The sequence below is a fragment of the Euprymna scolopes genome, chromosome 10 (genome assembly GCF_053919585.1).
Source record: "Euprymna scolopes isolate OS-2025 chromosome 10, ASM5391958v1, whole genome shotgun sequence".
NCBI lineage: Eukaryota > Metazoa > Mollusca > Cephalopoda > Sepiida > Sepiolidae > Euprymna > Euprymna scolopes.
This window is the reverse complement of record NC_136491.1, coordinates 69,329,985-69,357,122: the sequence shown is the minus strand read 5'-3', so window position 1 is coordinate 69,357,122 and position 27,138 is coordinate 69,329,985. Positions and strand designations below refer to the sequence as shown.

At 32.9% G+C, this 27,138-nt stretch overlaps 2 protein-coding genes across 2 annotated transcripts in view; one reads left to right on the top strand and one right to left on the bottom strand.

Moving 5' to 3' along the window:
* The window catches only part of LOC145286075 (uncharacterized), a 68,545-nt gene that overhangs the window by 35,704 nt on the left and 5,703 nt on the right, over nt 1-27,138 (bottom strand). The window contains exon 2 of the mRNA XM_080134746.1: nt 13,446-13,642. Within this exon, the coding sequence (XP_079990872.1) occupies nt 13,446-13,615 (170 nt within the window). The 5' untranslated portion in view covers nt 13,616-13,642. The remainder of the gene's footprint in view (nt 1-13,445; nt 13,643-27,138) is intronic.
* The window catches only part of LOC145286490 (uncharacterized), a 7,039-nt gene continuing 3,704 nt past the window's right edge, over nt 23,804-27,138 (top strand). Inside the window, exon 1 of the mRNA XM_080135394.1 lies at nt 23,804-23,828. Within this exon, the coding sequence (XP_079991520.1) occupies nt 23,804-23,828 (25 nt within the window). The remainder of the gene's footprint in view (nt 23,829-27,138) is intronic.

Here is a 27,138-nt window from a genome sequence, read left to right as displayed (position 1 = left end):
CATTAGAAAATCTTTAAATACTTATGTTAGGGTTTTAATGGCTAGTGGAGTATTGCTAAATATAATTAGGATATGTGGAAAAAAGCTTTCACATTTATTTGATACATGCAGTATTTCAAGTAGCTATCTCCCTCTCTCTTCCCAGAAGTCTCGTTATGTTTCTTCCTTTTCCTCTCTCCTTTTTACTGTCTTTATCTGTAAACCTCTTAGTATCTTTCGCAAAACTCATTCCTCTCTCATTTTATTGTGCTCAAAAAATGTAATTCAGATACTGGAGCTACCTTTTTTTCAATTTAATACTGCATTCTCATTTACTGCTTTGGGGCACCTCCGAATAGAACAAAACAATGACATTTTTGAATAAAGGCTCACTTCACCCATTTTCACAATAATATAAAGAGAAATTAAAAATATATATGAAATAAAGTAATTTTCAAATCATAAATTGCTTTAGCCATTTCCAGGACTAACTCAAACATATCCTCCCTCTTTAACATATCTATATGAAATAGATATTTTCAGATCGTAAACTGTTTCAGTCATTTCCGGGACTGACTCCATTTACTCCACCCCCTTAAAAAAAAAAAAAAAAAAAAAAAAAAAAAAAAAAATGAAATAAAGTGATTTTTAGGTTGTAGATTGCTTCAGCCCCTTCCAGAATTTACTCCATATACCTATCTTAAAATATATGAAAGTTTCGAGATCGTAAACCGCTTCAGCCATTTCCAGGACTGACTCATGCCCCACCTCCCCAAAAAAACACCTAGAAAATAAATTTTGAGCCTTCAACCATTTCCATGAACGACTCCATAGCCTCCCCCCTCCCGAAATAAAGCAATTTTCAGATTGTAATGAATGCCATTGAACCAATCATGTGGTTTTTTAAACTTAAAATAATCAAATAAATAAAATCAAAGTTTAGAAAACATTTATGATGAAACTAAATACATGGTAGAATTTTAAATTACATCTTTTCAAATATTGCGATCAATAAAGAAACCATGGAGAAGTTGAGAAAGTCGCTTGAAGCAAGGTTTTCCAGTGTCAGGAACCAGAGTTAGTCACCTTTTTGTACCATTGTCAACATCACAAATTGGCCATAAGTCGTCCAGTGTGGATGAATTATATATAATGTGAGTGAACAAAAGAACTTTTAACCATTTTTAAGAGAAGACACAATTTAATGTGTGAGATAAATATATGGAGAAAGTTTTTGTGATAACTACTTTTATTGTAAATATCTTATGGAATTGAGCCTGTTTACTTTTAGCATCTGGCTTACTCCAAAATTAAGATGTGACATAAGTTTAACACATGTCTAAATTATTTATCACATCCAATAGGGAAGGGAGGAATATTTTTCATTATTATCAAAAATATATCCGACTTTCAACAGAAACTGAATGAACGAAACAAGAACTTTCAATCATTTTTGGTTCAAAGACAATTTATTATGTCTAAAAACAACATGAAAAAAGTAATGCGTTATCATGCCAGCCACACCCTTTTTTATTCGATTTTAGGGCACATGTGGAAAAATCCAAAAATCCTTAATATCTCTATAAGGCTTCATTTTTGAGAAATGATGCCATTTTTGGATTCCTTGGGTCAAAAAACTTACCTGTGTGAATTTTTAGAGCCATACGATCTTCCAATCAGAAAATATTCACAGAAATGACATCAAAATTGTCGCCCAGGCGTCACATTATGTGACTAATGCCAAAACAAAAAAATGCTCTAAATTGGGAACTGCTTGGAGTTATGTGCTAGTTCCTATATTGTCTATCTGCAGTGCAACTACAGCCAGATCTGGGTGTCAAGCCCTGGGTGATTTGACACGGAATAACCCTACTTTAAATCAAGGTTCATACAGATTTTCAATGTCCATTTAAAAAATCTATTCAAGTTCTTCTGCAGACAAAAAATAGTGAAAAGATCAAAATAAAAAAATTGGAACTTAGCAGACATCATAAACAATTCAAGAATAATTTGTATACCTAATTTGAATTATTTTTTTTTAACAAGTTCACAAATATTTAGTGTTATTGAATTGTAATTTTATAGTCTTGTTTATATATATGCAGTAGTTTCATTGATATTAGCAGTATTATACTAATAATACTAAAATCCGTTTTAAATTACTATAATTCTAACTGACAAGCATAAGCAAGAAAAGAAAGGATGTAAGTTCGGTTTGTGATTGGCCTTTTCTCTTCTCCCACCTATTAACGGCAGTATTATTTTTAAATTCTGCGATTATTTTTATCCCATAGACAAAACATTTTACATTTGTATAAAATGTTTCATTCTGACCTTTAGGATTGGTTCAATTTTAAACTAAATTGTTAGTTAGAAGAACAGCACCCCCAACCACCAGCATAAACACAGGCAAATTGATTTCTTTTAATTTTAGTATGGTCTTATTTAAAAAAAATAAATTTTTTAATCAAAATTATCAAAATATTAATATTTATTCATAAATGTGAAAGTGTTTGCAAGGATGAATGTTTATTTAAAATTTTGGTTTCAAGTAGCGAACTTTGGAAAACTATAATGAGCTGGCAAAGGAAATAATGAAAATAAATATAACTTATGCATGCTAAATGGGATATGTATACATTACAACTACAATTTGGGTGGCTCTCAATCATGGTCTGACAACTTTCTAACATCACTTTTTTGGAGGATGAAGGATGCATATCTGAACAGCAGAAAAAGCAATAAAAATTTACAAATTGCTGCAGCACCTAATTACTATGCCCGACAAATAACCAACAATATATGATCAAACATTAGATGGAACTTTCTAATCAACCAAATTTTAGGATTACTACAATAGTTTCAATAGCACCAATCAATCATCTGATTAAACGTAATTTTTTTTTTTTTTTAAATCTTTTACAATGCAATTGTGCAAGAAAATTTTTTTTTTAAGCATAAGTAAAATTTTTAAAACTTTGCTAGTTAATTTATATTATTCAGCTGTACATTTTGTAAAAGGCTGGAGTAATTGCTAATGAAATTAGGATTTTATTTAGAAATTTTATTCTAAAAATGATTAACTGGCTTTCCATCATATTCACAAGCAAATATTAAATTTTAATTGTTTTATCTTGAATATTTGTTTTAATATAAACAAAAAAAAAACGTCTAAAGAATTTTCAGAAATATTTCTACATTTTTTTTTCTCCAAATTTAAACTCCAATTTCAAAAAGTTATGATTTTGCTGTCATATTTTTATAGTAACATCTTAATTTTAAAATAATATTTTTCAGATTTAAAAGGAGGACTGAACACGTGTAAAAATTATTTTTAAATATAAATCGGTTATAAGTTTTCAGGTTGAATGTGTAATCCTCACTGCATGTAGTAATAAAAATCAGACATTAAAAAAAATTAAGACTTTTACCAAATCATGGCTGCTAGAAAAAGAACAATTTACTTACGTGAATTAACAAATTTAGTTTAAAATTCTTAGTTTGAACAATTGCACATAAAAGTCGAAAGTTACATCTACCAACATACAAGATGAGAATTGTAAATGAATAATCCAGACTAATTTTTTTTATTGCTATAATACAACTGGTAACATTATCATCACACTATTGTTCTAATTTTGTAGTTGAATAGGCAGCCTCACCATTAGTTACAAACAATGAGGACCTACCAAAGCTCCAATCATTAACTTCATAAAACTATTTTATTCTTTAGTTTCTGTAGTTTGTTATTTGAAGTTAATAATTTTAAAACAAATATTTACACCATTAATGATTACTACACATCCATTAACCCTTATCCTCTGGTGGCCTTAATAAATGGTAACTCCCAAGTAAATAAATAAAAAGTGCATGTGTGAAGAGTCAGTATCAGACTCGATTTTAATGCCATAGTTTTATCTTAGGTTTGCTCTAAATTACTTATTAACGTTGTTAAAAAAATTTTTTAAAATAAAAATAAACTAAAAAATTCAATTAAACTAATTTAAGAAGTGACAGTATCTTCAGAGTCAATCTCAGCATCAGAAACTCATAAGGGAATTTTTTTTTTTTTTATCAAAGTTAAATTTTGAATATATCCGTTAGGAGGGGGGGGGAGAGTCAATTTGTCTCATATAAAAACAATAGAGTTTAAGTTTGAAATAACCTTTTCAATAACAATCAAAACACCCAATATTTAGTTTAATGTCAGTCTTATGCCGGTATGTGTTGGATGGTTTTTCAAAATTAACTTTTAAATTAACCTATCTCTGGCCAAATTTTCATCCTCCTTTCTCTCAAGTCTTATCACTTCTTACCATATTTCTTCCTGGCCTTCACCTTGGATGACAATAGTATTGTATTGCAGGGAAGAATTTATGAACTTACTCCATTCCCTTCCTAACTCTTGCAATCATACTAGCGCCTGCTTTACCCTGTGCTCCAATGGTATCTTAATATACAGTTTGTTTCATGTTCACCCCCCCCCTCCTCCACAAAGAACCATTTTTAGATCAGAGTATACAAACAAAATTAGCCTCAAATTTTGGTATAGCTGATTTATACCACCTCCTTTTCTAACAAGTTTGCAATAAAATTCATTGAACACCTCATGAAACCAAGTTTTCTTTTAACTGAATATAATAGTTACTAGTACTGGAGGTAAACGTTTTATCTGGGCTATCCGCCTAATAGTCTGGGACCCGAATCTTGGATTAACCACTAATGAGGCTGTCCTATCAGCAGGTGAAAAGTACTGGGGTTGCTGTATTGCCATTTGGTGAATGGATTCTGGACTATGCAGTAGCTTCTGGTGGGGCCTCTTGATGCCATATTAGTGAGTAATTGTTACGGCTTTACCTTTTCATGTGCTACAAAAAAAAAAAAATTTTCATTTCTATTTCTCTCTTAATTTCCCTCTCTGCCCTACTTCAAGCAAGTCTGTCAACCTAGTCCACAAATCTCAAAACTCCACCATGAAAAGTTTCAAGAAAAAATACATGATTAAACCCAGATCTCCAACATCTAACATAGACCCCCACTATCATGTCTCCTTCTCTAACATCAAGGGTTGAAACCCAATTACAGGAGACTAGACCAGACATTATTTGTAAGCGAAACTGGTATTGGACAGACTATTTCCCTAGATGAGTTCGTAATTAAAGGACACTAATTTACCTTACAAATCTGACCCCCAAGATCGCCATGAGCATGGAATATGTGCCTATATAAAAGATGACTTTCCATATGGTAGGGACATCTCCAGAGAAGATCCTAACTTACCCTATATATATGTGCTTCCGGGTTGCACTTGCTAAAACTACTGCATTTATATTTGCTCTCTATCGCTCTCACAACAGCGGAGTTACTATCTTTAAAAGAATATCTGAGAAAATTGACCACGTCCCACCTGCTTATCCTTCAGCTAATATGTCTGTATAGACTTTAATGTTCACAATGTGGAATGGTTAACTCACTCAAACAAGACCGATGAAGAAGGGAGGTTCTGTCATGATTTCTCCATTGCTTATGACCTCACTTAGATTGTTCACGAACTCACCCGTGTGTCCGATACTGATGGCCAGTATGCAAGTCTTCTAGACCTTTTTCTTACACTTTACCCCAAACTGTGTTCATCTCCTGGTCTGTCTCCACTTGGAACTTCCGACCACTCTGTTGTAAGAGTTAAGATGAAAATGAAATATAATAAGTCTTCAGACATACCTCTCCATCGTACAGTATATCGATATACTACGGCTGACTGGGATAGCTTCTGTACATTTATATCAGATCTACCTCTGCAGTCCATGTTTAAAAAGGATGTGTCCTCTATATTATTAGACCTGACATAATGGTTACTTGTAGGTATAGATCACTTCATACCCTCAAAAAAATTCCATCAAAAGCCTAACAGCCAGCCATGGTTTTCTCCAGAATGTGCTGCTGCCATTGCGCACAGAAATCACCTTTTCCATTGCTTCCAACGTAATAGATGTTCTGAGACTAAAGCCGCTTTCAGGACTGCCACCAACCACTGTAAAAAAAAGTAATAAAAAACGCAAGAGAGTCGTATGCTCAGTCCGTCAAGTCCAAAATAGCTGAGCAGCGGCTTGATTCCCACCAGTTTTGGCAAATAGCAAACAGAATCCTGAACAGAAGTGTGTGCTATATCTCATAGGATTAGTGAATCTCTCGACGGAGGCTACCTTTCTAGGGCAATTGCTCTCGACATTTCAAAGGCCTTTGATAGAGTATAGCATAATGGTTTACTTCACAAAATCTCCAGCTACAGTATGTCTTCTCAATTATTAAATCATTTTTCTGATAGATTCATAAGAGTAGTGGTTGACGGGCAGAAATTAAAAGCTCTCAGTATTAATGCCGGTGTCCCTCAGGGATTCATCCTGGGCCCAACTCTCTTCCTGATCTACATTAATGATCTTCCAAATCACATCCTTACATCATTCGTAGACATTTATGCTGATGACACTACTATCTATGGTAGCACATCTAACGACCAAGTTCTGATTTTCTCTCCTCTGATCTTGAGCAAGTAGTTCAATGTGGAAAGAGATGGCTTGTTACTTTTAATGTATCTAAAACCAAGCTTTTATCTTTTACATCATCAACGCTTTGATTCACATCTGGCATCAATTGAAATGAATGGCCCTTGTCTTGGGGAGGTCTCATATTTTGACAAGCTTCTAGGCTTGATCTTTACTCCTGATCTTAAATGGAACACATACATTAAATCTGTTGCCAAGGCCGCTGGAAAAATGGTGGGATCCTTTTATCGATCCAGTAGATATCTCACTGCTGATGCAATTCTATATCTATATAAGAGCCAGATATGTCCAAGGGTGGAGTACTGTTGTCACATTTTGGCAGGAGCTGCTAGAAAGGACTTATCCTGCCTTGATAGAGTTCAAAATAGACTTTGTAGCCTCGTAGGGGATGTCTTTTTCTCTTCCCTGCAACCTCTTTCTCACAGAAGAGATGCGAGTTTGTCTATCGTTATTTTCATGGCTAGTGCTCAGCTGAGCTCCAATCTTTAGTCCACCCTCGGCAAACTTTCACAAGAAACACCTGTCTAGCAGAAAACACTATCACTAATTTCCCCCCACTCTTTATCTGTGCCTAAACCTAAGCATAGATTCCATGAGCAAAGCTTCTTTCTTAGAACTGCACACCTATGGAATTGTCTTCCGTTTTCCTGCTTTCCAGCTGATTACAATATGGTTGTCTTCAAGTCTAACACAAAGTTTTTGATGAGCCGTTCCATCTAAGTTAACAAATATACCGAATTTCCATTACTAACGATTACTATATTGTCCAATTTCTACTGTACACTCTTTAACCATTATCCTCGAGTGGCCTCTTGGCCTTGATAAGTGGGGATGCTTATGTAAAAAAAAAAAAAAAAAAAAAAAAAAAAAAAAAAAAGCTTTTATATATATATATATATATATATATTGTGTCAAAGATAATATATCTGACAATGTTATTAAATACTAGGACCCCCCCCCCCTTCCCTCTCTGTTCAACACAGAGAAAGCAATAGGAGTTTTAATGGAGAATGTCATCCACTCCAGATAAGTAACTATGGGCTGGGTGATTTTTTTTTTTTTTAAATATATTTCATATTCTTTATACAAGTGAATATATTTTTGTTTAAAAAATTGCATAGAATTTAAAGTAATTCACAAACACTACAATTTTCATGATTCAGGCTGAACATGAACAGAGTCAGTATGTTAAAAGAAAGTCCTTTCAGAGTTTTTTTTTTATTGAATTCAAAATTTACCAATATTACAAATTTATTAAGTTTGGAAAGCTAATGTGATATTTGATAAACTTAAATTGATTATAAATAAAAGGTTTAAAATTTTACTGAACCAGAGTTCATACAGGTTTTCAATGTTCATTTTCAAGGCCTTCTCTAGATAAAATTTAAGTTTTCATAACAAAATTTGATATATAAACCAAAAAACAGGAAAAGTTATCTCTATATTTCATGGAGTAATTTTAAAGGTCACAGTTATTTACATGAACATAACGTGCAACAAAACTGATCAACTATTTACAGCTTATGCTCGTTTGTGCCAGCTATGCGATTTCAAGGCACTTTCATCGATTTTGCTTAAAACAAATGCCTTTACACACATACACAAATATGCCTGTTGACTATCATATTTATATTCTCTGACTCACTTATATTTAGCCAATCAAGTGCGATTAAATGTTATTTTCCCCCATTATAAATTGGTCTATGCTACGTTCGTTTTACTTCTGAATTTCCGGTATTATGGATATGAAGAGTTACTTTATTTTACTACCCATTATATGAAAAACGTCAGTTTTGTGATAAACATACATCATTTTTATATTCACAACACAATGCCATTTCAGAACAATGTATTTAGATTTTATTTTCAATATTTAACAAATATTTTAATAGTATTTTTATTAATACTTAAAAATTTAACATTTATTTCGATTTTACTTTTAATATTTTAAACACAAATTTTTACTGGCCATAAAAGAATACAATTTTCAAGGTCTTTCCAAGACATTTTCCATATTTTCAAGGTAATAGAAATAAAGCCTTTTCACGGCAAAAGTAAAAATTCAAGAACTTTTTAAGTCTGTACGAACCTTGAACAAATAACATTTCAGAAATAATCTATAAACAGTATTTATAATTTAATGCAAGTGAAAAATAGTTGTAATTTATCTGGAATCTATATACCTTAAAGTTTTTTTTTTTCTCACTCTGACATTGATATTAAAAGCATACTTCTATTTAAAGATTATTAAAATAAGTCTAATATATTCGATCATGAATATGCAAGCAACTACATAAAAGTCAACCAATTTGCATGTTTTTTGACAGACTAGCATTAATTACTTATTTTTTATGGTTTCTTATTAGAAGATTGGTTTCATTTCACTATTATGCCAATTTCTATTAATGCATAGTTTCTACATTCTACATAATTGTGTAGAATTTAAGTTCTAGCACATGGAAATATATACATACACAGTGCCACCAAAAAGAAAGTCCGCACTTGTCATTTTTTCAAATACCGCAAATTTAATGTAACTGTTTAAACAACTTACACCTCATTTGATTTGCTTTTTATTCCACTATATCTTCATATCTGACTTAATTGAAATATCCTCGTGTTCACGTCAATTTAAAAAATTAACTTCAACTCGAGAAGTTACATCTACCAACAAGAAACTCTGCACAATGGAAAATTGTTATTTAAATTTAACTTTAGAACAAACACAACAGGAATACAACGAACTAGTTATTTATTATTTAATTAATTGGAATTCAACGGAGGCCAGAGGAATAGTTGGCCAAAACGTTGTGAAACAACTAAAAAAGATGAGGATAAAAGTCCGCAATAAATAAATTGAACTAGTTAATATTTAGTAGCATAGGCCTTCTGTAATTTGACAGCCTGCAAATTTAAGGGCATTCTCTATAATTAGTCTGCGGCAATACTTTGGTGAAAGGGCATCCCACTTCTCTTTAATTTTTGTCCAAAGTTCTTCCAGATAGCTGTTATTTGATGTAATGCCATACGTTTTCGATAGGATTGAGGTCTGGAGATTGTGCAGGCCAATACCATGCTCTTCAAGGAACCTATCGATATTGCCAACTGTGAATGGGAGCAGTATCCTGCATGAAGATTGGCTGGAATTTGGATGATAAGCCTAAGTAAAGTAGAAAATGCTCAGCCAACATATTGGTTGAATCAATTCGACCTTGCAAGCGACCTATAGGCCCTAGAGCGTTGTCATTAATAACGTCCCACACTCAAATTGAACTTTCACCCCTATGCAGCGTTGAAACTGCGTCTAGGATTGAATTTGTCACCCTTCCTTCAACGGACATATTGCTTAGACCTATTAAATAGCCCTATTAAACTCTTTCATTGCTAAAAATCACTTTTGACCAATATGAAGAATTATGATCTCCATTGCATCTGAGAAGTCCAGAGGGCACTTTCTATTCTTTACAGAAATCATTGGCTTGCATCTTGAAACACAGCCTCGCAAATTAAATTCCTTTAATCCGTTTTTAACTGTAAAAAGAGAGCACTTTTTAAGATTACACTGTTGTTGGATTTGAGGAGCCGTTTCTAATCTGTTTCTGAGGCTGCAAGATCTTGATAGCATTGTCTTCCCTGTAACAAGTAACTCTAGGACGACCAGATTTAGAGGCATCACGAATACTGCCCGTGTTTTGGTGCTTTTGCACAGTCATTCGTACCGTTTTTCCATTACATTTTAATCTGTGGCCAATTTCTCGATTGGATAAACCAGAAAGGATCACTAAGAGAGACTCTAGGTATATAGTAATTTTTTTTTTTAAGCAGGAGCACAGAAAAATAAATTAAAAATAGTACAAATTATACAAATGGGAGAAGAAAAGAAAACCAGCACTTCTTACCTCCCTCTACCGGACGTCATTTTCAGACAGCCTTTTGACATTGAGTTTCCGTAGAAAATATTCTTAAACAACTTTGTTTTTGCTTGTGCAAAGCCAATCTCTTGCTTTTGAGATCTAGTTATAAGCTATTTTTTTGTACAAACAAGGTGTTTTTTTATTTAATTCAATATCTTAGAACTTTACTAATTATCTTTGAAATAGACCCAGAAAACTAATATTTATCTTTCAAGAGATTTTCAACAATGAATTTATTTAAGTTCAAAATTTAACTCAACTTGTCAATTTTCAAATGTCGCTGTGAAAACATTTTTCATTATAACTTTATCTTTTATGTGTACAAGTATTTTTTTTGCTTTTGCAAATTAACTTTAGGCTTTAATCTTTCAAATACAATCAAAAAGTAATCTGAAACCTACAAAAAAATGATAAATTGTCTTTCAAAAATATGCCCCTCCCTTACACCTTTTTTCCGACATTGCCCATATTTAGTAAAAAAAAAAAAAAAAAAAAAAAATTTACCTTCACATATTTAACGAAAACTGCTTTAAAAATATAAGTTAATTCAAAATTGAATGTATCGAAAATTTCATGAAAATCTAACCATTAGTTGATTTTTGTTACATTTTTTAAACACTGGTAAGTTTACGTCTTCGAAATAATCACTACATAGGAACGTTGTTTTAAAGTGTTGATAATGTAAACACGAATTTTGATCATTTTTTTTACTAGTTTATTTGAAGCTTCTTTTAAAGGGTACAAAAGTTTTAGGTACCTCCAACGCGTGCAACAGATTTAACACTCCTATATGTAACACGATGTAACTAATTTAATATCATCCAACTTTTGTACCATTTAAAAGCTTCAAATAAACTATTTTTAAAATTTTTTTACAGCATACGAAAATAATGAAAATGCGAGACTAAAATCGTATTAACATTATCGATGCTTTAAAACAACATTCCTATGTAGTGACCATTGTGAAGGTGTGAATCTACCCATGTTTAAAAAAAATCTAGCAAAAATCAACTGATAGACAGATTTTCATGAAATTTTGGATACTTATTCATTTTTAAATTAACTTACATATTAAAAGTAGGTTTTGTTAAATATATGAGGGGAAAGAGGGGAAATATTTTTTAGGTGCTCTACCCTCCCCTATGTTTTAGGTTACGAAAACTAAACAAATTTCGGGTCATAAAAATTTCAACATTTTATAAAACTGAAGTGTTTAAATAATTAAACATAACCATTACAAAATTTACTTACTTTGAAGTTGTAAATAAAAAATGGACATGAAATCAATATGAAATCAATATGTAAAAATAAAAAAAAATAAAAAAAACAAACAAACTAATTAACTTATGCACTTATGTTACCATGCTAAAATAACATTTAGAAAGCCATTCTTAACATGGGGAGGGGAGGGAGTTTTGCAACTATTTTGTACTTTCACCTAACAATGTGATAAAAAAATACTGTAAAACTTAACTTGTGAATATGATTTAAAAATAGCATGGTAACATAAGTACAATTTTTATTACTAACATATGACAGAATAGATTTATTTATTGTACAAGGAAAAACACAAGCCAAGTCGATTCATAAATGCAGATATACTTTAAATTATTTTTCTAAATCAATATAATATAAACATAAATATGAAAATCCGATAGAAAAAAAAAATGTTACTCATTAGAGCGCCATTGAGCATCTGTAGAATTGACACAGAAAATAATGTACACACAAAATGGTGACATCGCTGTGTACACGTAGCATTGGTGGTACCTAAAAGTTATAATTAAATTTCAGTTACATTGTGTTAACATATAAAGGAGTTAAATCTGTCTTTTGTTGGAGATACCTAATAACCGTAATAAAAGCGGAATTTTCAATCCCATTAATAACAGTAATAATTTGTAACATAAAATTCATTCACTTTAATTTTTGCAGTATTCTCAAGAGAAAAAAAAGACTAAAAAACTTTATTTTTACTCTGTAAAACTGGTGAATCTTCAAATAATTCCCCACAAAGCTAAAAATGGGAAAATTGGGACGGCATATTTTTTATATATTTTGACAAACAATAAAAATGTAATTTTTAAAATTCTCTCAAATCAAATAAGTGATCAATTTCGTTAATTTGTTTTTAGGCGTATTTAGAAAAGGCTGAACTATATATAAACTGAAATAAAATATACAAAAAAAATTCTCATATTTGAATAGTGAATAATAAAAAAACATTTAGAAATCCGCCATGACTAATTTTTCTATAGAAGGCCAATGATGCGGTAATCTGTTTGAACTCCGCTGATAAAAATCATAACATTACTTGCTTCTTTTGTCAGAACAAAAATAAATTATGATTTAAAGTTAAATTTATTTGCACAGCAGGTTTTATAATCTGTTAATATTCAATAAAAATGTGACAGTTTATATAAAAATTTTGTATGGAAAAAAAAAAAAAGAAGTTTCCAATAAGGTTAAGATTTAAAAAAAAACTTAGTTTTAGGAATTAAAAATTGATATTTCCTAAAGAGGAATTTAATAAAAATAATTTAAATATTTCATTTTGGGCTACAAATTACGATATTGAAAATTAATATTAAAGGAAATTATGTCAGTTAATGGATTCCACATCAAACTGGAAGTTAATTGTTTCAGGTGTTGTATGCTTAAAATGATTTTTTTTCAAGCCAAATGTAAGACTTACCGTTATAATTCACTTGAATAATGATTGAACAAAAACTTTAAAAAGATATTTGAACATCATCTGTTCTGAGTCCCTGTTACCATTTCCGTTAATATGTCTCCGATATGAACCCGTCATCTCCTCCCAATATGAACCCTCTACACAACAGTTATAGGTGTCGTAAATTAGTGCCATACCTAACATAACATTTAATACAAACGCTAGCAGAAAGAATGTAATTCTGTAGCAATGGGGAATGCAGTTTTGCGTCTGCTATATTGAGAATCATCAAGATAGAAAATAAATAAAACTGACCTTCTTTTTGGTGATGGGCTTGCAACACGTGTTTTTGGTGTGGTCGTCTCTTTGGAAGCGGTACTTCGACTACGAGATGCACGAATGATGGGACTTGGAGAAGCTGAAGCCTTCACGGCTGCACGGGGGCTACGTCGTGGGACAGGACTACAAGATTCACGGCGGGGCATTTTTGCAATTCTTCTATGTTAACGAATCTGGAAAGATAAAAATTAGATTTAAGAGGAGTTAGAAAATAAAAATTAGACTGCCAGCGATTGGAAATATAACTTATTTCATATAAGAGTGTATAATAATATTGTAGGCACAGCCAAAATGAAGGGAGGGAGTAAGTATTTTTTGACGGAGTCTCTCTTTAAAAATCTACCAAAAATCAAGTAATCATCCAATCATTACGAAATTTTCACTGATTATAAAGTGAGAAATGAACTTTATAACAGTACTTTTTCATAATATATATATATATATATATATATATATATATATTACCTACAATTCACCCTTTATTTGTATTTACAAATATGCTTAAAATAATCAGCCAAAACTGAACAAAATATGATATTGTGGATGAGGTGAGGCTTGTAGATAAAAAAAAAGGTGCAAATCAAGAAAGTAGGTCCAGCAAGTGAGCCTCGTTCTGAAAAATCAGGTCACGTGAAATGTGACACCAGTGCTTGGTGTAATCAAAACATTGAAGAAAAAAAAAAAAAAAAAAACTAACGTAAGGCAAACGAACGATGAAAACAGTAAATGAACACGTGAAAAATGGCTTAAATAAGCCTGTTTTAATATTCAAATTAAAAAAATCGGTGGATATCCGGATGTTTTGGGGTGTGTGGTCGGGGGTTGATAAGCGAATTAAAAAAAAAAAAAAAATAAATAAATAAAAAAACAGAAAAACGAACGTTACGTGAAAAATGGCTTAAATAACACTGGTTCAATATTAAAATTAAAAAAAAAAAAAGACATCTCACACCATGATTCGAACCCAAAATGTTTAGATAACAAACCAATGCGCTAACCAACTGAGCTAACACAACGTACATGAAATTTAGTCAGTTTTTCAACTATTTAAAGTAAATCAGGTCATGACGTCATCTGGCGCATGCGTACAACCGGTTGTCCTCCAAAGAGGACCGTCCTGTCGAAAATTGTAGATTTCGGGGTGAAAAAAAAAAAAAAAAAAAAACGAACGTTTTTGGCCAATTTTTCGAGTGAAGAATGGGGCTTCAATATGATACCAAGTTTGTGAATTTTCGTCGTGTCTGTCGAAAGTTTTTAGCAGACACACAAACATACACATTTTCGCTTTCATATATATAGATTTAAACCGTGAAAAATTTCCGAGATGTGGCCTTATCGTTATAAGTTATTAGGTACTACTTGTTTCAAACTTTATAAAAGAGCTTTAAAATAAATAAAAACACTAAAGCCTTTTTTTAGTTTGTCTTTTTTTGGGAAGGGTGGTTTTAAGGCACTCCAAAGAACCAGGTATGCAATATTTTTCAATTACTATTCACAAAAAATTCTTTATGTTTACAATCTATTTTTAATTAAAATTAAGAAATTATTTTTTTAAAAATATATTGTTTACATACATTTACATTTTGCTTTGAGGTAAAATTAAGAAATTAATTTAAAAAATATTGTTTATATTCATCTCCATTCAAAAGGGTTATGTTTAGTCAGATTCACCGATTTTTTAACTAAATTTTCTGAATTTCAGAACGAAGCTCGTCTGCTGGACCTACTTCCTTAAGTTGCACACAAAAAAATGCAAATTAGATTTTATGGTTGAAAATCGGAATTTTGAATGCGTTTCATTTTTCATCTTTTGTGGTTTGAAGTATGAAATTCGTTCAATATGTTAATTATTCTACAACTTTAAGATTAGCAAAAAAAAAAAAAAAAAAAAAAAAAAAAAAGATTTTATATTTTCATTATTTTTACAAAAAACATTACTTTTAAATCTTAAACCAATTTTCTTTTAGTGAGCTTAAATTACTAATACTATATAGGAAATGTTTTGAAGAATCGATAAAAATTTTTTTTTTTTTTAAATTTTTAAATCGATAAATAACTACGCATTTTGCTAAAAATATTTCTTTCTTTCAGCAATTTGTTATGTGATAGTATCTCGTCTATGGTAGAGCCTAAGGCCTAAAAGTAGTTCTGTATTTACACACATCCCTTTTCCAAAATTACGTCCAAGTCTGCCATTATGTGATGCCACAATTTTGGTTGCCCAAACTGTGGACTCCTATTTCCTTACTGTTATAAGTCTGGATGGTGTGTGTGTGTATATATATTGTTATATTCACTTCTTTTCATAAAAATTAAAATAAAATGAATATTTTTCACGCTTTCCAGAAATTTTTCAACTTATTTTTTGTCAATAATCCTATTATTTTTTTTTTTTTTCTTTTAGATTATAATATCAAAAAATTTAAAAATGTTCCCAGTGATAGCCCTGTTCTACTTGACCATGTTTTTTTATAACTTGAAAAATAAATTTGAATGTTTAAAAACATCACTGGTTTTGGGGTTAAGATCAGAGTGTACTATCTGTTCTGATGCTACACATAACCTATCCATTCCTGATTCAATGAAGGCGAAATCTTTCTAGATTGAAGAAATTTTAATTTTTGTTCTTATCCAGAGTACCCATTTTGGGGAGCCTGATTTTCCCTCACATTAAAAACCGATCTTGTGTCTAACTCTGCTCTCCTGGGGAAACAAATAAATAGGAACATCACTGATTTGTCAACTATCTGATGATGCTGTGACTTGTGCTTGACTTAGTTATAAGAGTGGGTCTTACATCTACTACACTATCATCCAGAAACACTTGGCCCTTATGGCAAGACAGGGCCAAAAGGACCCTAGCATTCTCAAAATGGTCACCCATCTGATATTTGCCAGCCTCATCGTTGCTTGACTTCGGGGGTTATGTAGGCAACAAATATATATCGTTTATGAAAAAAATTCAACCTTTATAAAGTTGATTTTTCACTTAATCGGCAAAACAAATGTTCAAAATACATGGAAATTTACAGGTCTAAATGAAATTAATTTTGTCTTGTAAAGGCTACCGTAGTTGCTTTCAAACTAATCATTAAATTTTGGATTTTTTAATTTCGTTATGCAAAATCTATAGAGTGAGATAAAAGAGGGAATTATTTGAAATTCAGGTACTTATGTTATATTTTTGCATATTCTTATAGCAAACCATCCTAAATCTTATATTTAAAAAAAAAAAAAAAAAAAAAAAAAAAAAAAAGAGGGGGGGGGGGGTCTGACCTGCACGAGTCGCACCCCTATTGCCAAATAGGCACCAGCTACAATGTTGAACACGCAATGCTGTGTTATTTCTTCACATTTCTAAATGGATTTTGCCATACTGTTTTTTGGCAGACGTACACGAGTGCTACCCTAGGTGTGTCAGAATTTTTGACACCCTTAACACAAAACTGCGAATAAAATATACAAAATTCGTAATTTCTTTTTTAAAAGTGGGTTGTTTAATTTCTTTATAGAATATACTTACAAAATAAACTTCAAGTATGATAGAAATATTTTTTTTATTTAAAAAAAAAAAAAAAAAAAAAAAAAAAGTGTTTACAAAGTGCCTGCGCGCACCCATGCAGCCATTTTTTCTACATAATGAAATGAATTTTATGAGTTAAATTTTTGCAATTCAATTTTTAAGACATCTTCAGGTTTAATGTAAAATTTTATACTCTTTCCAATAAACCGAATATAATATTCTAGACAAACATTTTTTAAATCCCCCCCCACACCATTTTGAAATGTCTATTAAAACGAAAATTTTCTCAAAGGTTTACATATCACAAATTGAAGATAAAAGATCAATAAAATAATCTTATTTAAAACAAAAACAAAAGAATAGTTATGTGTAAATTTACCTTTAAAGTCAAAAGTTTAAAACCTTTAAAAAAAAAAAAAAAAAAAAAAAAAAAAACATGATTTTTTTTAAAAGAATTTTTAAAGTTAAACCTCACATTTTGAAAATATTGTCGTGTAAAAATTGGATACCTACATTAATTTTTTCTGTTTCATTCAGTTTTTTTTTTTTTTTTTTTTTTAGATTTTGGGGGTGGGGAGAAAAAAAATTCATTGCATAAAGAAGAAATAAAATATTTTAAATCAACTCATGTAATTCTTTAAGAGAATAAAAAAAAAGGAAAATTTGTTGGCAAGTTTTTAAAAAAAAAAAAAAAGTAAACTTTGATGAGTGAAATGTGATAATTTTTTAAATACGGTGACCCATAATTGACTATTTTGATTGACAGTAAACACATGTCAGAAATTCAAAGGGGAGATAAGACATATCAACACTTCAAATGTTTGTCTCTTTATATAGTTACTACCGAGAAATATATTTGGTCTACTGTGTTGTTTTTACGTTTTTTAAATAATTATGACGCTTTTTGGTCTCTGTATTTGTCAACTGGAAGAAAGGGAGGCAACTCCGCTCTGTGACCACCTGTTATTAGATTTTAAAATCATGCTAATTTTGGATACTCGCTTAAAAATTCTTTTATTTAAAAAGTACATGGAATATAAAATATAAATATGGATAAATTCTTATAAATGAAGAATGGAAGCATTCATTGATTAGTATTTTTTATAGGCAAGTGATTTTTTGGAATTTATATTTATTATATTTGGAGTAAGTTAAAATTTGATTTTCTTGAAATCTTTTTTTTTAAAGAAAACCGATTAAAAAAGTATTGCATATTTTTCTATTAAACCTTTTATTTTAAAATTTGGTCTTTGCTCCTTTTGACAAAAAAAATAAATTAGGGTTTAAATTACATTTTTCAAGTAGTTATAAGCTTCGAAAGATAATGAGTCTAATCATTCAAATTTTTATAACTCATTTTTAATGGCGACATCTGACACCGCTAGTGCTACCCCTCTAGCGAAATGTGCATCGGCTCCAATATTGTAAGCAGTTCGACTTAGGGAGCGCTTAATTTTTCTTATGGCCTTTTTATTTTAGCTTATTTTGTTTTTTTTTGTTTTTTTCATGGATAACTTATTTTTACCTTGAACTTTGCGAATTATTTTGTTATATGATTTTTTTAAAATACATATCGGAATCAGGAGAAATGAAATGGTCTCATGTCGATGATGCCATATATAGAACGGCTTATAACACAAAAAATATTAGATAATTTTGAAACATTTTTAAAGCATGTGCATGAAAAGTATGGTAATTTTGGGGGGGAAAAACAAAAAAAAAAAAAAAAACTTGTAGGTGTTCAATTGTTTCCGGACAATATTTTAAAAATGTGTGGTTTCACTTAAAAAAAAAAAAAAAAAAAAAAAGGTATTTTTTTAGTTTACCGACCCCCTCGGCATTCACCTTTCATTTGTCGACTCTTCTAGGTTTTTGGGTACGTTGAGAACGAATATTGCATTCATTTTTTGCGCAAACAGCTAGTTATCCATATTTGAAGACATTCAGTATCCAACGTAATCACTATCATTTCCATTGGCGGCCATTTTGTTTTGGATTTTCCAATTTAGGAAAAAAAACACCAAAAAAGAGCCAAACGGAGCCAGAAGGGCCAAAATATGGTCCCCACTCCAATACATTTTTCGGTTACTTTTCGGCTTCAAACACCCCACCCCCCACCCCTCTGGATATTTTCCCCGCTTCTCGACAGTGTTAGTGACGCAAAAGGAACATTCCTGGAGCAAACCAGGATGGAATGCTGGAAGATAATGTTATTTATTAACCATTTTCTCAGCCACCTGTGGGATCACAAAACAGTGGAGAATTTACAAGTTTCTAGCCGTTCCGCGCTTGACTGGCGGTCGTTCTGTAGTGAGGTGTGCGAACATTTGGGTGCAGCACCAAAACGCGATAGGCGGCGAAGGCATCGAGGTGGAAATTGACGAAACGTTGATTGTTCGCAGAAAATATAACAGAGGAAGAAAACTGAGCCAGATCTGGCTTTTTGGAGGGATAGAGAGATTCGTGCTCGCTCTGACAGGACCAGACGAACGGAGAAATGAAGAAACTTTAGTCCCGTTAGTTACAAAATTTGTTTTGCCAGGTTCCATTATTTACAGTGATCGTTGGAAAGCTTACCATAATCTCGGCCAATTTTACACACATAGAATGGTAAACCATTCCCCCTTGCCAATCTTTCACGAAAAACACCCGTCTAGCTGAATCCATTGTGAAAAATTTCCCCACTCTTTATCTGTGCCTAAATCAAAACGTGGATTCCATGAACAAAGCTCCTTTCTTAGAACTGCACGCCTGTAGAACTGTTCCGTCTGCCTGCTTCCCACCTGACTACAACTTCGATGTCTTCAAGTCCAATGTAAACAAATTCCTAATGAACCGCCCCCTTAAGTAAACACTTCATCAAATCTCCACACTAATGTACTGTACTTGCAATAACCCTTATCCCTGAGTGGCTTCCGGGCCTTTATTAGTGGTGACCACCGTGTAAAAAAAAAAAAAAAAAACAAAAAAACATTTGTGGACCATCAAGACCCTACAATACATACACAAAATATTGAACGTCTCTGGCGAGATATTAAAGAATGGGTCAAGAGGCCTGGCATTCGGGCAGAGTACATGCAACAATACCTGTCACGATATCTGTTCATTCGAAGTGAAACGGACAAATCTTTTCTTCTACATAAATTTTTAATTGAAGCGCCCAAGCTTTATGGAGATAAGTCAAAGCATTAACTATTTTTTATTTCCTCTTTTCTTGTTTTTTTGTCACCCGGTTCACCCTTTCAAAAGAAATCACGCATTTTCATGATTAAACAATTATTTTTATGAAAAAAAAAGAAAAAAAAAAGGTCAATGTCGATAATACATCAACCGCAGAAGCACCTGTTAAAAACTATACAAGTTCTATAATTGAATCTTCTCCCTTCCCCAATTTTGAATGTGATATTCGTTTATAACATACCCGAAAACCTATAAAAATGGTCATTTTAAGGTTAAGTTGTGCATTGGTGTATTATCGACATTGACCAAAAAAAACAAAAAACTTTCATTTTCGATTTTTGGCATAAACCGTTGTTGGCATTTCACAGGAAAGGTGGACCCTGCATAAACGGGTTATAATTTAATGTCTTAAATTTTAAATAAAGGTTTGTATTACTGTACACAGATTCAAAAAAGTTGTCAAAAAGCAAATATATAACAAATGTTATCAAAGGCAAGATAAGTTACTTTTCTACCAAACTGGATATTTTTTTGTGTTTTTATTCAATGTAACATGTTTATTCAGCTCGAAAAGCATGCAGTGTTTACCAATGTATTGGAAAATTCAAAATGGCGCCCGACTCTCTCTTTAACATGGTAAGTTTGGGAAAAGGTGTTATAAATAATAAACTAGACAAAATACTGTTAAAAATTTGCTCAATATGTTACCGTGACATAAGTTGACATATATTCGGTGGTTTTTTAATAGTATTTTATCTAGTTTATTATTTATAACATCTTTTCACAAACTTACCATGTTAAAGAGAGAGTCGGGCGCCATTTTGAATTTTCCAATACATCGGTAAACACTGCTTGTTTTTCGAGCTGAATAAACATGTTACATTGAATAAAAACGCAAAATTATATCCAGTTAGGTATAAAAGTAACTTATCTTGTCTTTGATAACATTTATTTGTGATATATTTGTTTTTTGACAACTTTTCCGAATCTATGTGTACAGTAATACAATAAATATTACTCTAAACACTTTCTTGTAAAAAAAAAAAAAAAATTTGAGATAAAACGTTTTATTTTTCGTTGAAGAATACTGTTCATTTTTCTACAGTATAATAATGTTTTCTTTCTAAATTTTAATTTATTTTAATAAATATTACTCTAAACACTTTAATTTGTGGTCTTGTGTTACGTCCTTTCCTTCTGCTAAGGATTTCTTGGAACACCCTCCCCCTCTCTCTCCAATAAAATTTTTCTTTTTCTTTTATTGGCGTCAACGCCGGTGGTGGGGTGTGGAGGGGGGTGGGTGTCCAGTGATGTGTGGCAAAGTTGACCTTTTCTGGCGTTTTTTTGGGTATTGGAAAACAAGATGGCCGCCAGTAAATTGATAGTGATTACGTTGGATACGGAATGTCTTCATAAAGCGATAACTAATTCTTTGCGCAAAAAATAAATACGATATTCGTTTTCATCATACTTTTTTCAAGTATGATGAAAACAAATATCAAAAATGTCGAAAAATTTAAGGGAAATGCGAAAAATTTAAAGGAAATGCGGAGAGGTCGGTAAACTAAAAATTTACCAAAAAAAGGTTTTAAGCTTGACTTTACAGGTAAATTTGCACAAAACTATTCTTTTTTTTTGTTTTAAATTATATTATTTTATTTATTGATCTTTTATCTTTAATTTGTGATACATAAATCTGAGGTGAGAAAATTATTTTCATTTTAATAGACATTTTAAAATGGGGAGGGGAAGGGGTGAATAAAAAAAAAACAATAAAAACGTTTGTCTAGAATATTATATTCGGTTTTGGAAAGAGCATAAAATTTCACATTAAACCTGCAAATATTGAACCAATAGAAAAATTGATAGATTTTTAAATTTAACTCGTAAAATTCAATTCATTTCATTACGTAGAAAAAATGGCTGCATGAGCGCGCAGGCACTTTGTAAACTGTTTTTTAAAAAATAATTTAAAAAAAACAAAAAACTTTAATAGTTTATTTATTCCATAAAGAAATTAAACAAACCACTAAGAGTTTTGTATATTTTATTCGCAGTTTTGTGTTAAGGGTGTCAAAAATTCTCAAAAAATTCTGACACCTACTCATGCACTTATTGAGCCGTGCTGAAATGACATTTAAAAAGCCATTCTTAACATGGGGAGGGGAGGATGTGTACCTATTCTGTACTTTCACCTAACAATTTAATAAAAACAGGTATCGTAAAGCTAAAATACTATTTACAAATAGCGCAGATAATTAACATTTCATTGTTTCGATCGACGACGTTCCATGAAAGTTAGCTACACGCTAAATCTTTGTTTATTTTTGTTTATCGCCACAAGTGCTAATTTGGACTTGCACCAACTTTCCTGTCAATAACTATAATCTCCAGCAGAAAAAAAAAACCCAGAAAATATAGAATTAATTCGCAAAGCGCAATGTCAAGCCAAAATAAATAAAAAATTAGGCCACACATGCAAAAATCCTTTCCTTGTAAAAATAATGGGTTTGTATTACTGTAAAGATTCGAAAAAGTTATCAAAAAAATATATAACAAATAAATGTTATCAAAGGCAAGATAAGTTACTTTTCTATCTAACTGGATATATTTTTTGTGTTTTTATTCAATGTAACATGTTTATTCAGCTCGATAAACAGTGTTTACCGATGTATTGGAAAATTTTAAATGGCGCTCGACTCTTTGACACGGTAAGTTTGGGAAAAGGGGTTAAAAATAAAAAATATGCAAAATACTATTAAAAACCCACCGAATATATGTCAGCCTATGTCACGGTAACATATTGAGAGAGTTTTTAACCAAACTTACCGTGTCAAAGAGAGAGTCGGGCGCCATTTTAAATTTTCCAATACATTGGTAAACATTTTGTTTTTCGAGCTGAATAAACATGTTACATTAAATAAAAACACATTCAGTTAGGTAGCAAAGTAACTTGTCTTTGATAACATTTATTTGTTATATATTTGTTTTTTGACAACTTTTTCGATTATGTGTTCAGTAATACAAACCGAAAATAATAATTGCTCCCTAAGTCGAACTGCGTACAATATCGGAGCCAATGTACGTAAAAAAAAAAAAAAAAAAATGCTCATCAGGTGAGTTTTGAGTTCAAATGCATAAAAGTCGACTTTTTTATGAGTTGGTATCAATATATATATATATATATATATATATATATAATAAAATAATCTGAAAAGCGCAAAGTTCAAGCAAAAAAAAAAAAAAAAAAGAAGATAAATTTACGAAATTTGGCCTAAAAAACGTCGAGTAGTTTCAAAATGAAGAAATAACACAGCATGGCGCGTTCAATGTTGTAGCCGGTGCCTATTTGGCAATGGGGGTCGGATTCGTACTGTAGCCGTTGTTTTTTTTTGTTTTTTTTTTATAGAAAATTTAAAATTCTATTAAAATAGAAAAATTGGGTTTGTTTTACTGTACAGATTCGAAAAAGTTGTCAAAAAAAAAAAATATATATAACAAATAAATGCCATTAAAAGCAAGATAAGTTAATTTTCAACCTAACTGGATAATTTTTTTGTGTTTTTATTTAATGTAAAATGTTTATTCAGCTCGACAAACAGTGTTTACCAATGTATTGGAAATATTCAAAATGGCGCCGAACTCTGCTGAACGAGGTAAGCTTGAGAAAATTAGTTAAAAATAAAAAAATATACCAAATATTGTTAAAAACCTACCGAATATGTCAGCGTATGTCACGGTCACATATAGAGCTAGTTTCTAATAGTATTTTGTATATTTTTAACTCCTTTACCCAAACTTACCGTGTTCAGCACAGAGTTCGGCGCCATTTTGAATTTTCCAACACATCAGTAGACACTATGTTTGTCGAGCTGAATAAACATGTTACATTAAATAAAAACACTAAAAAATTATCCAGTTGAGTAGAAAAGTAACTTATCTTGTTTTTGATAACATTTATTTGTTATATATTTGTTTTTTTGACAACTTTTCGAATCTATGTGTACAGTAAAACAAACCCGAAAATTTTTTATATTATTCTGCTTTTCATATAAAACTCAGGCTTTTATCTTTCTGGAAAAAAAAGTTGCTTAAGAATTATGGATTTTAATCCATTTTAAAAAACAAAAAAAACTTTTTTTTTCTATTTTTTTTTTGTTTTTGCTGTGTCTCGATGATTAATGGTTTTCCTTTGATTCCAAAGCACAAATGACTCACTTAAAATTAGTAATTACTATCTAACCCATAGTAATTACTGCAAAATTAGTTTAAAATTTCCACAAGAGTCAGACATTTTTATTTATTATTACTGTGACACTTTGAAGTTTATAAACTATTGACTAGTGAGTTGATTTGAAAATAAAAAAAGTCCAATTAGTTTTCATTCTCTCCCTTTGTTTTTTGAGAAATCAAAATTAAAAATAACACCATTCAGAAAATATATTATAGAAACTATGAGGGAAAAACACGAAAGAGAGGGGATAAAAAAACACACACACAGAAGGAAGGAGAGGGGATAAAAAAACACACACACAGAAGGAAGGAGAGGGGATAAAAAAAAACACACACACACAAAAGGAAGGAGAGGGGACAAAAAAAACCACACACACACAAAAGGAAGGAGAGGGGACAAAAAAAACACACACACACACAGAAGGAAGGAGAGGGGACAAAAAAACACACACACACACAGAAGGAAGGAGAGGGGACAAAAAAACACAAACACACACAGAAGGAAGGAGAGGGGACAAAAAAAACACAAACACACACAGAAGGAAGGAGAGGGGACAAAAAAAACACAACACACACAGAAGGAAGGAGAGGGGAAAAAAAAACACACACACAGAAGGAAGGAGAGGGGACACAAAAAAAAACACAGAAGGAAGGAGAGGGGACAAAAAAAAACACAGAAGGAAGGAGAGGGGGGAAAACACAGAAGGAAGGAGAGGGGGGAAAACACAGAAGGAAGGAGAGGGGGGAAAACACAGAAGGAAGGAGAGGGGGGAAAACACAGAAGGAAGGAGAGGGGGGAAAACACAGAAGGAAGGAGAGGGGGGAAAACACAGAAGGAAGGAGAGGGGGAAAACACAGAAGGAAGGAGAGGGGGGAGAAACACAGAAGGAAGGAGAGGGGGGAAAACACAGAAGGAAGGAGAGGGGGGAAAACACAGAAGGAAGGAGAGGGGGGAAAACACAGAAGGAAGGAGAGGGGGGAAAACACAGAAGGAAGGAGAGGGGGGAAAACACAGAAGGAAGGAGAGGGGGGAAAACACAGAAGGAAGGAGAGGGGGGAAAACACAGAAGGAAGGAGAGGGGGGAAAACACAGAAGGAAGGAGAGGTGGGAAAACACAGAAGGAAGGAGAGGGGGGAAAACACAGAAGGAAGGAGAGGGGGGAAAACACAGAAGGAAGGAGAGGGGGGGAAAACACAGAAGGAAGGAGAGGGGGGAAAACACAGAAGGAAGGAGAGGGGGGAAAACACAGAAGGAAGGAGAGGGGGGAAGAAAACACAGAAGGAAGGAGAGGGGGGGAAAACACAGAAGGAAGGAGAGGGGGGAAAACACAGAAGGAAGGAGAGGGGGGAAAACACAGAAGGAAGGAGAGGGGGGAAAACACAGAAGGAAGGAGAGGGGGGAAAACACAGAAGGAAGGAGAGGGGGGAAAACACAGAAGGAAGGAGAGGGGGGAAAACACAGAAGGAAGGAGAGGGGGGAAAACACAGAAGGAAGGAGAGGGGGGAAAACACAGAAGGAAGGAGAGGGGGGAAAACACAGAAGGAAGGAGAGGGGGGAAAACACAGAAGGAAGGAGAGGGGGGAAAACACAGAAGGAAAGAGAGGGGGAAAACACAGAAGGAAGGAGAGGGGGGAAAACACAGAAGGAAGGAGAGGGGGGAAAACACAGAAGGAAGGAGAGGGGGGAAAACACAGAAGGAAGGAGAGGGGGGAAAACACAGAAGGAAGGAGAGGGGGGAAACACAGAAGGAAGGAGAGGGGGGAAAACACAGAAGGAAGGAGAGGGGGGGAAAACACAGAAGGAAGGAGAGGGGGGAAAACACAGAAGGAAGGAGATGGGGGGAAAACACAGAAGGAAGGAGAGGGGGGAAAACACAGAAGGAAGGAGAGGGGGGAAAACACAGAAGGAAGGAGAGGGGGGGAAAACACAGAAGGAAGGAGAGGGGGGGAAAACACAGAAGGAAGGAGAGGGGGGAAAACACAGAAGGAAGGAGAGGGGGGAAAACACAGAAGGAAGGAGAGGGGGAAAACACAGAAGGAAGGAGAGGGGGGAAAACACAGAAGGAAGGAGAGGGGGGAAAACACAGAAGGAAGGAAAGGGGGAAAACACAGAAGGAAGGAAAGGGGGAAACACAGAAGGAAGGAAAGGGGGAAAACACAGAAGGAAGGGAAAGGGGGAAAACACAGAAGGAAGGAAAGGGGGAAAACACAGAAGGAAGGAAAGGGGGAAAACACAGAAGGAAGGAAAGGGGGAAAACACAGAAGGAAGGAAAGGGGGAAAACACAGAAGGAAGGAAAGGGGGAAAACACAGAAGGAAGGAAAGGGGAAAACACAGAAGGAAGGAAAGGGGGAAAACACAGAAGGAAGGAAAGGGGGAAACACAGAAGGAAGGAAAGGGGGAAAACACAGAAGGAAGGAAAGGGGGAAAAACACAGAAGGAAGGAAAGGGGGAAAACACAGAAGGAAGGAAAGGGGGAAAACACAGAAGGAAGGAAAGGGGGAAAACACAGAAGGAAGGAAAGGGGGAAAACACAGAAGGAAGGAAAGGGGGAAAACACAGAAGGAAGGAAAGGGGGAAAACACAGAAGGAAGGAAAGGGGGAAAACACAGAAGGAAGGAGAAGGGGGAAAACACAGAAGGAAGGAGAAGGGGGAAAACACAGAAGGAAGGAGAAGGGGGAAAACACAGAAGGAAGGAGAAGGGGGAAAACACAGAAGGAAGGAGAAGGGGGA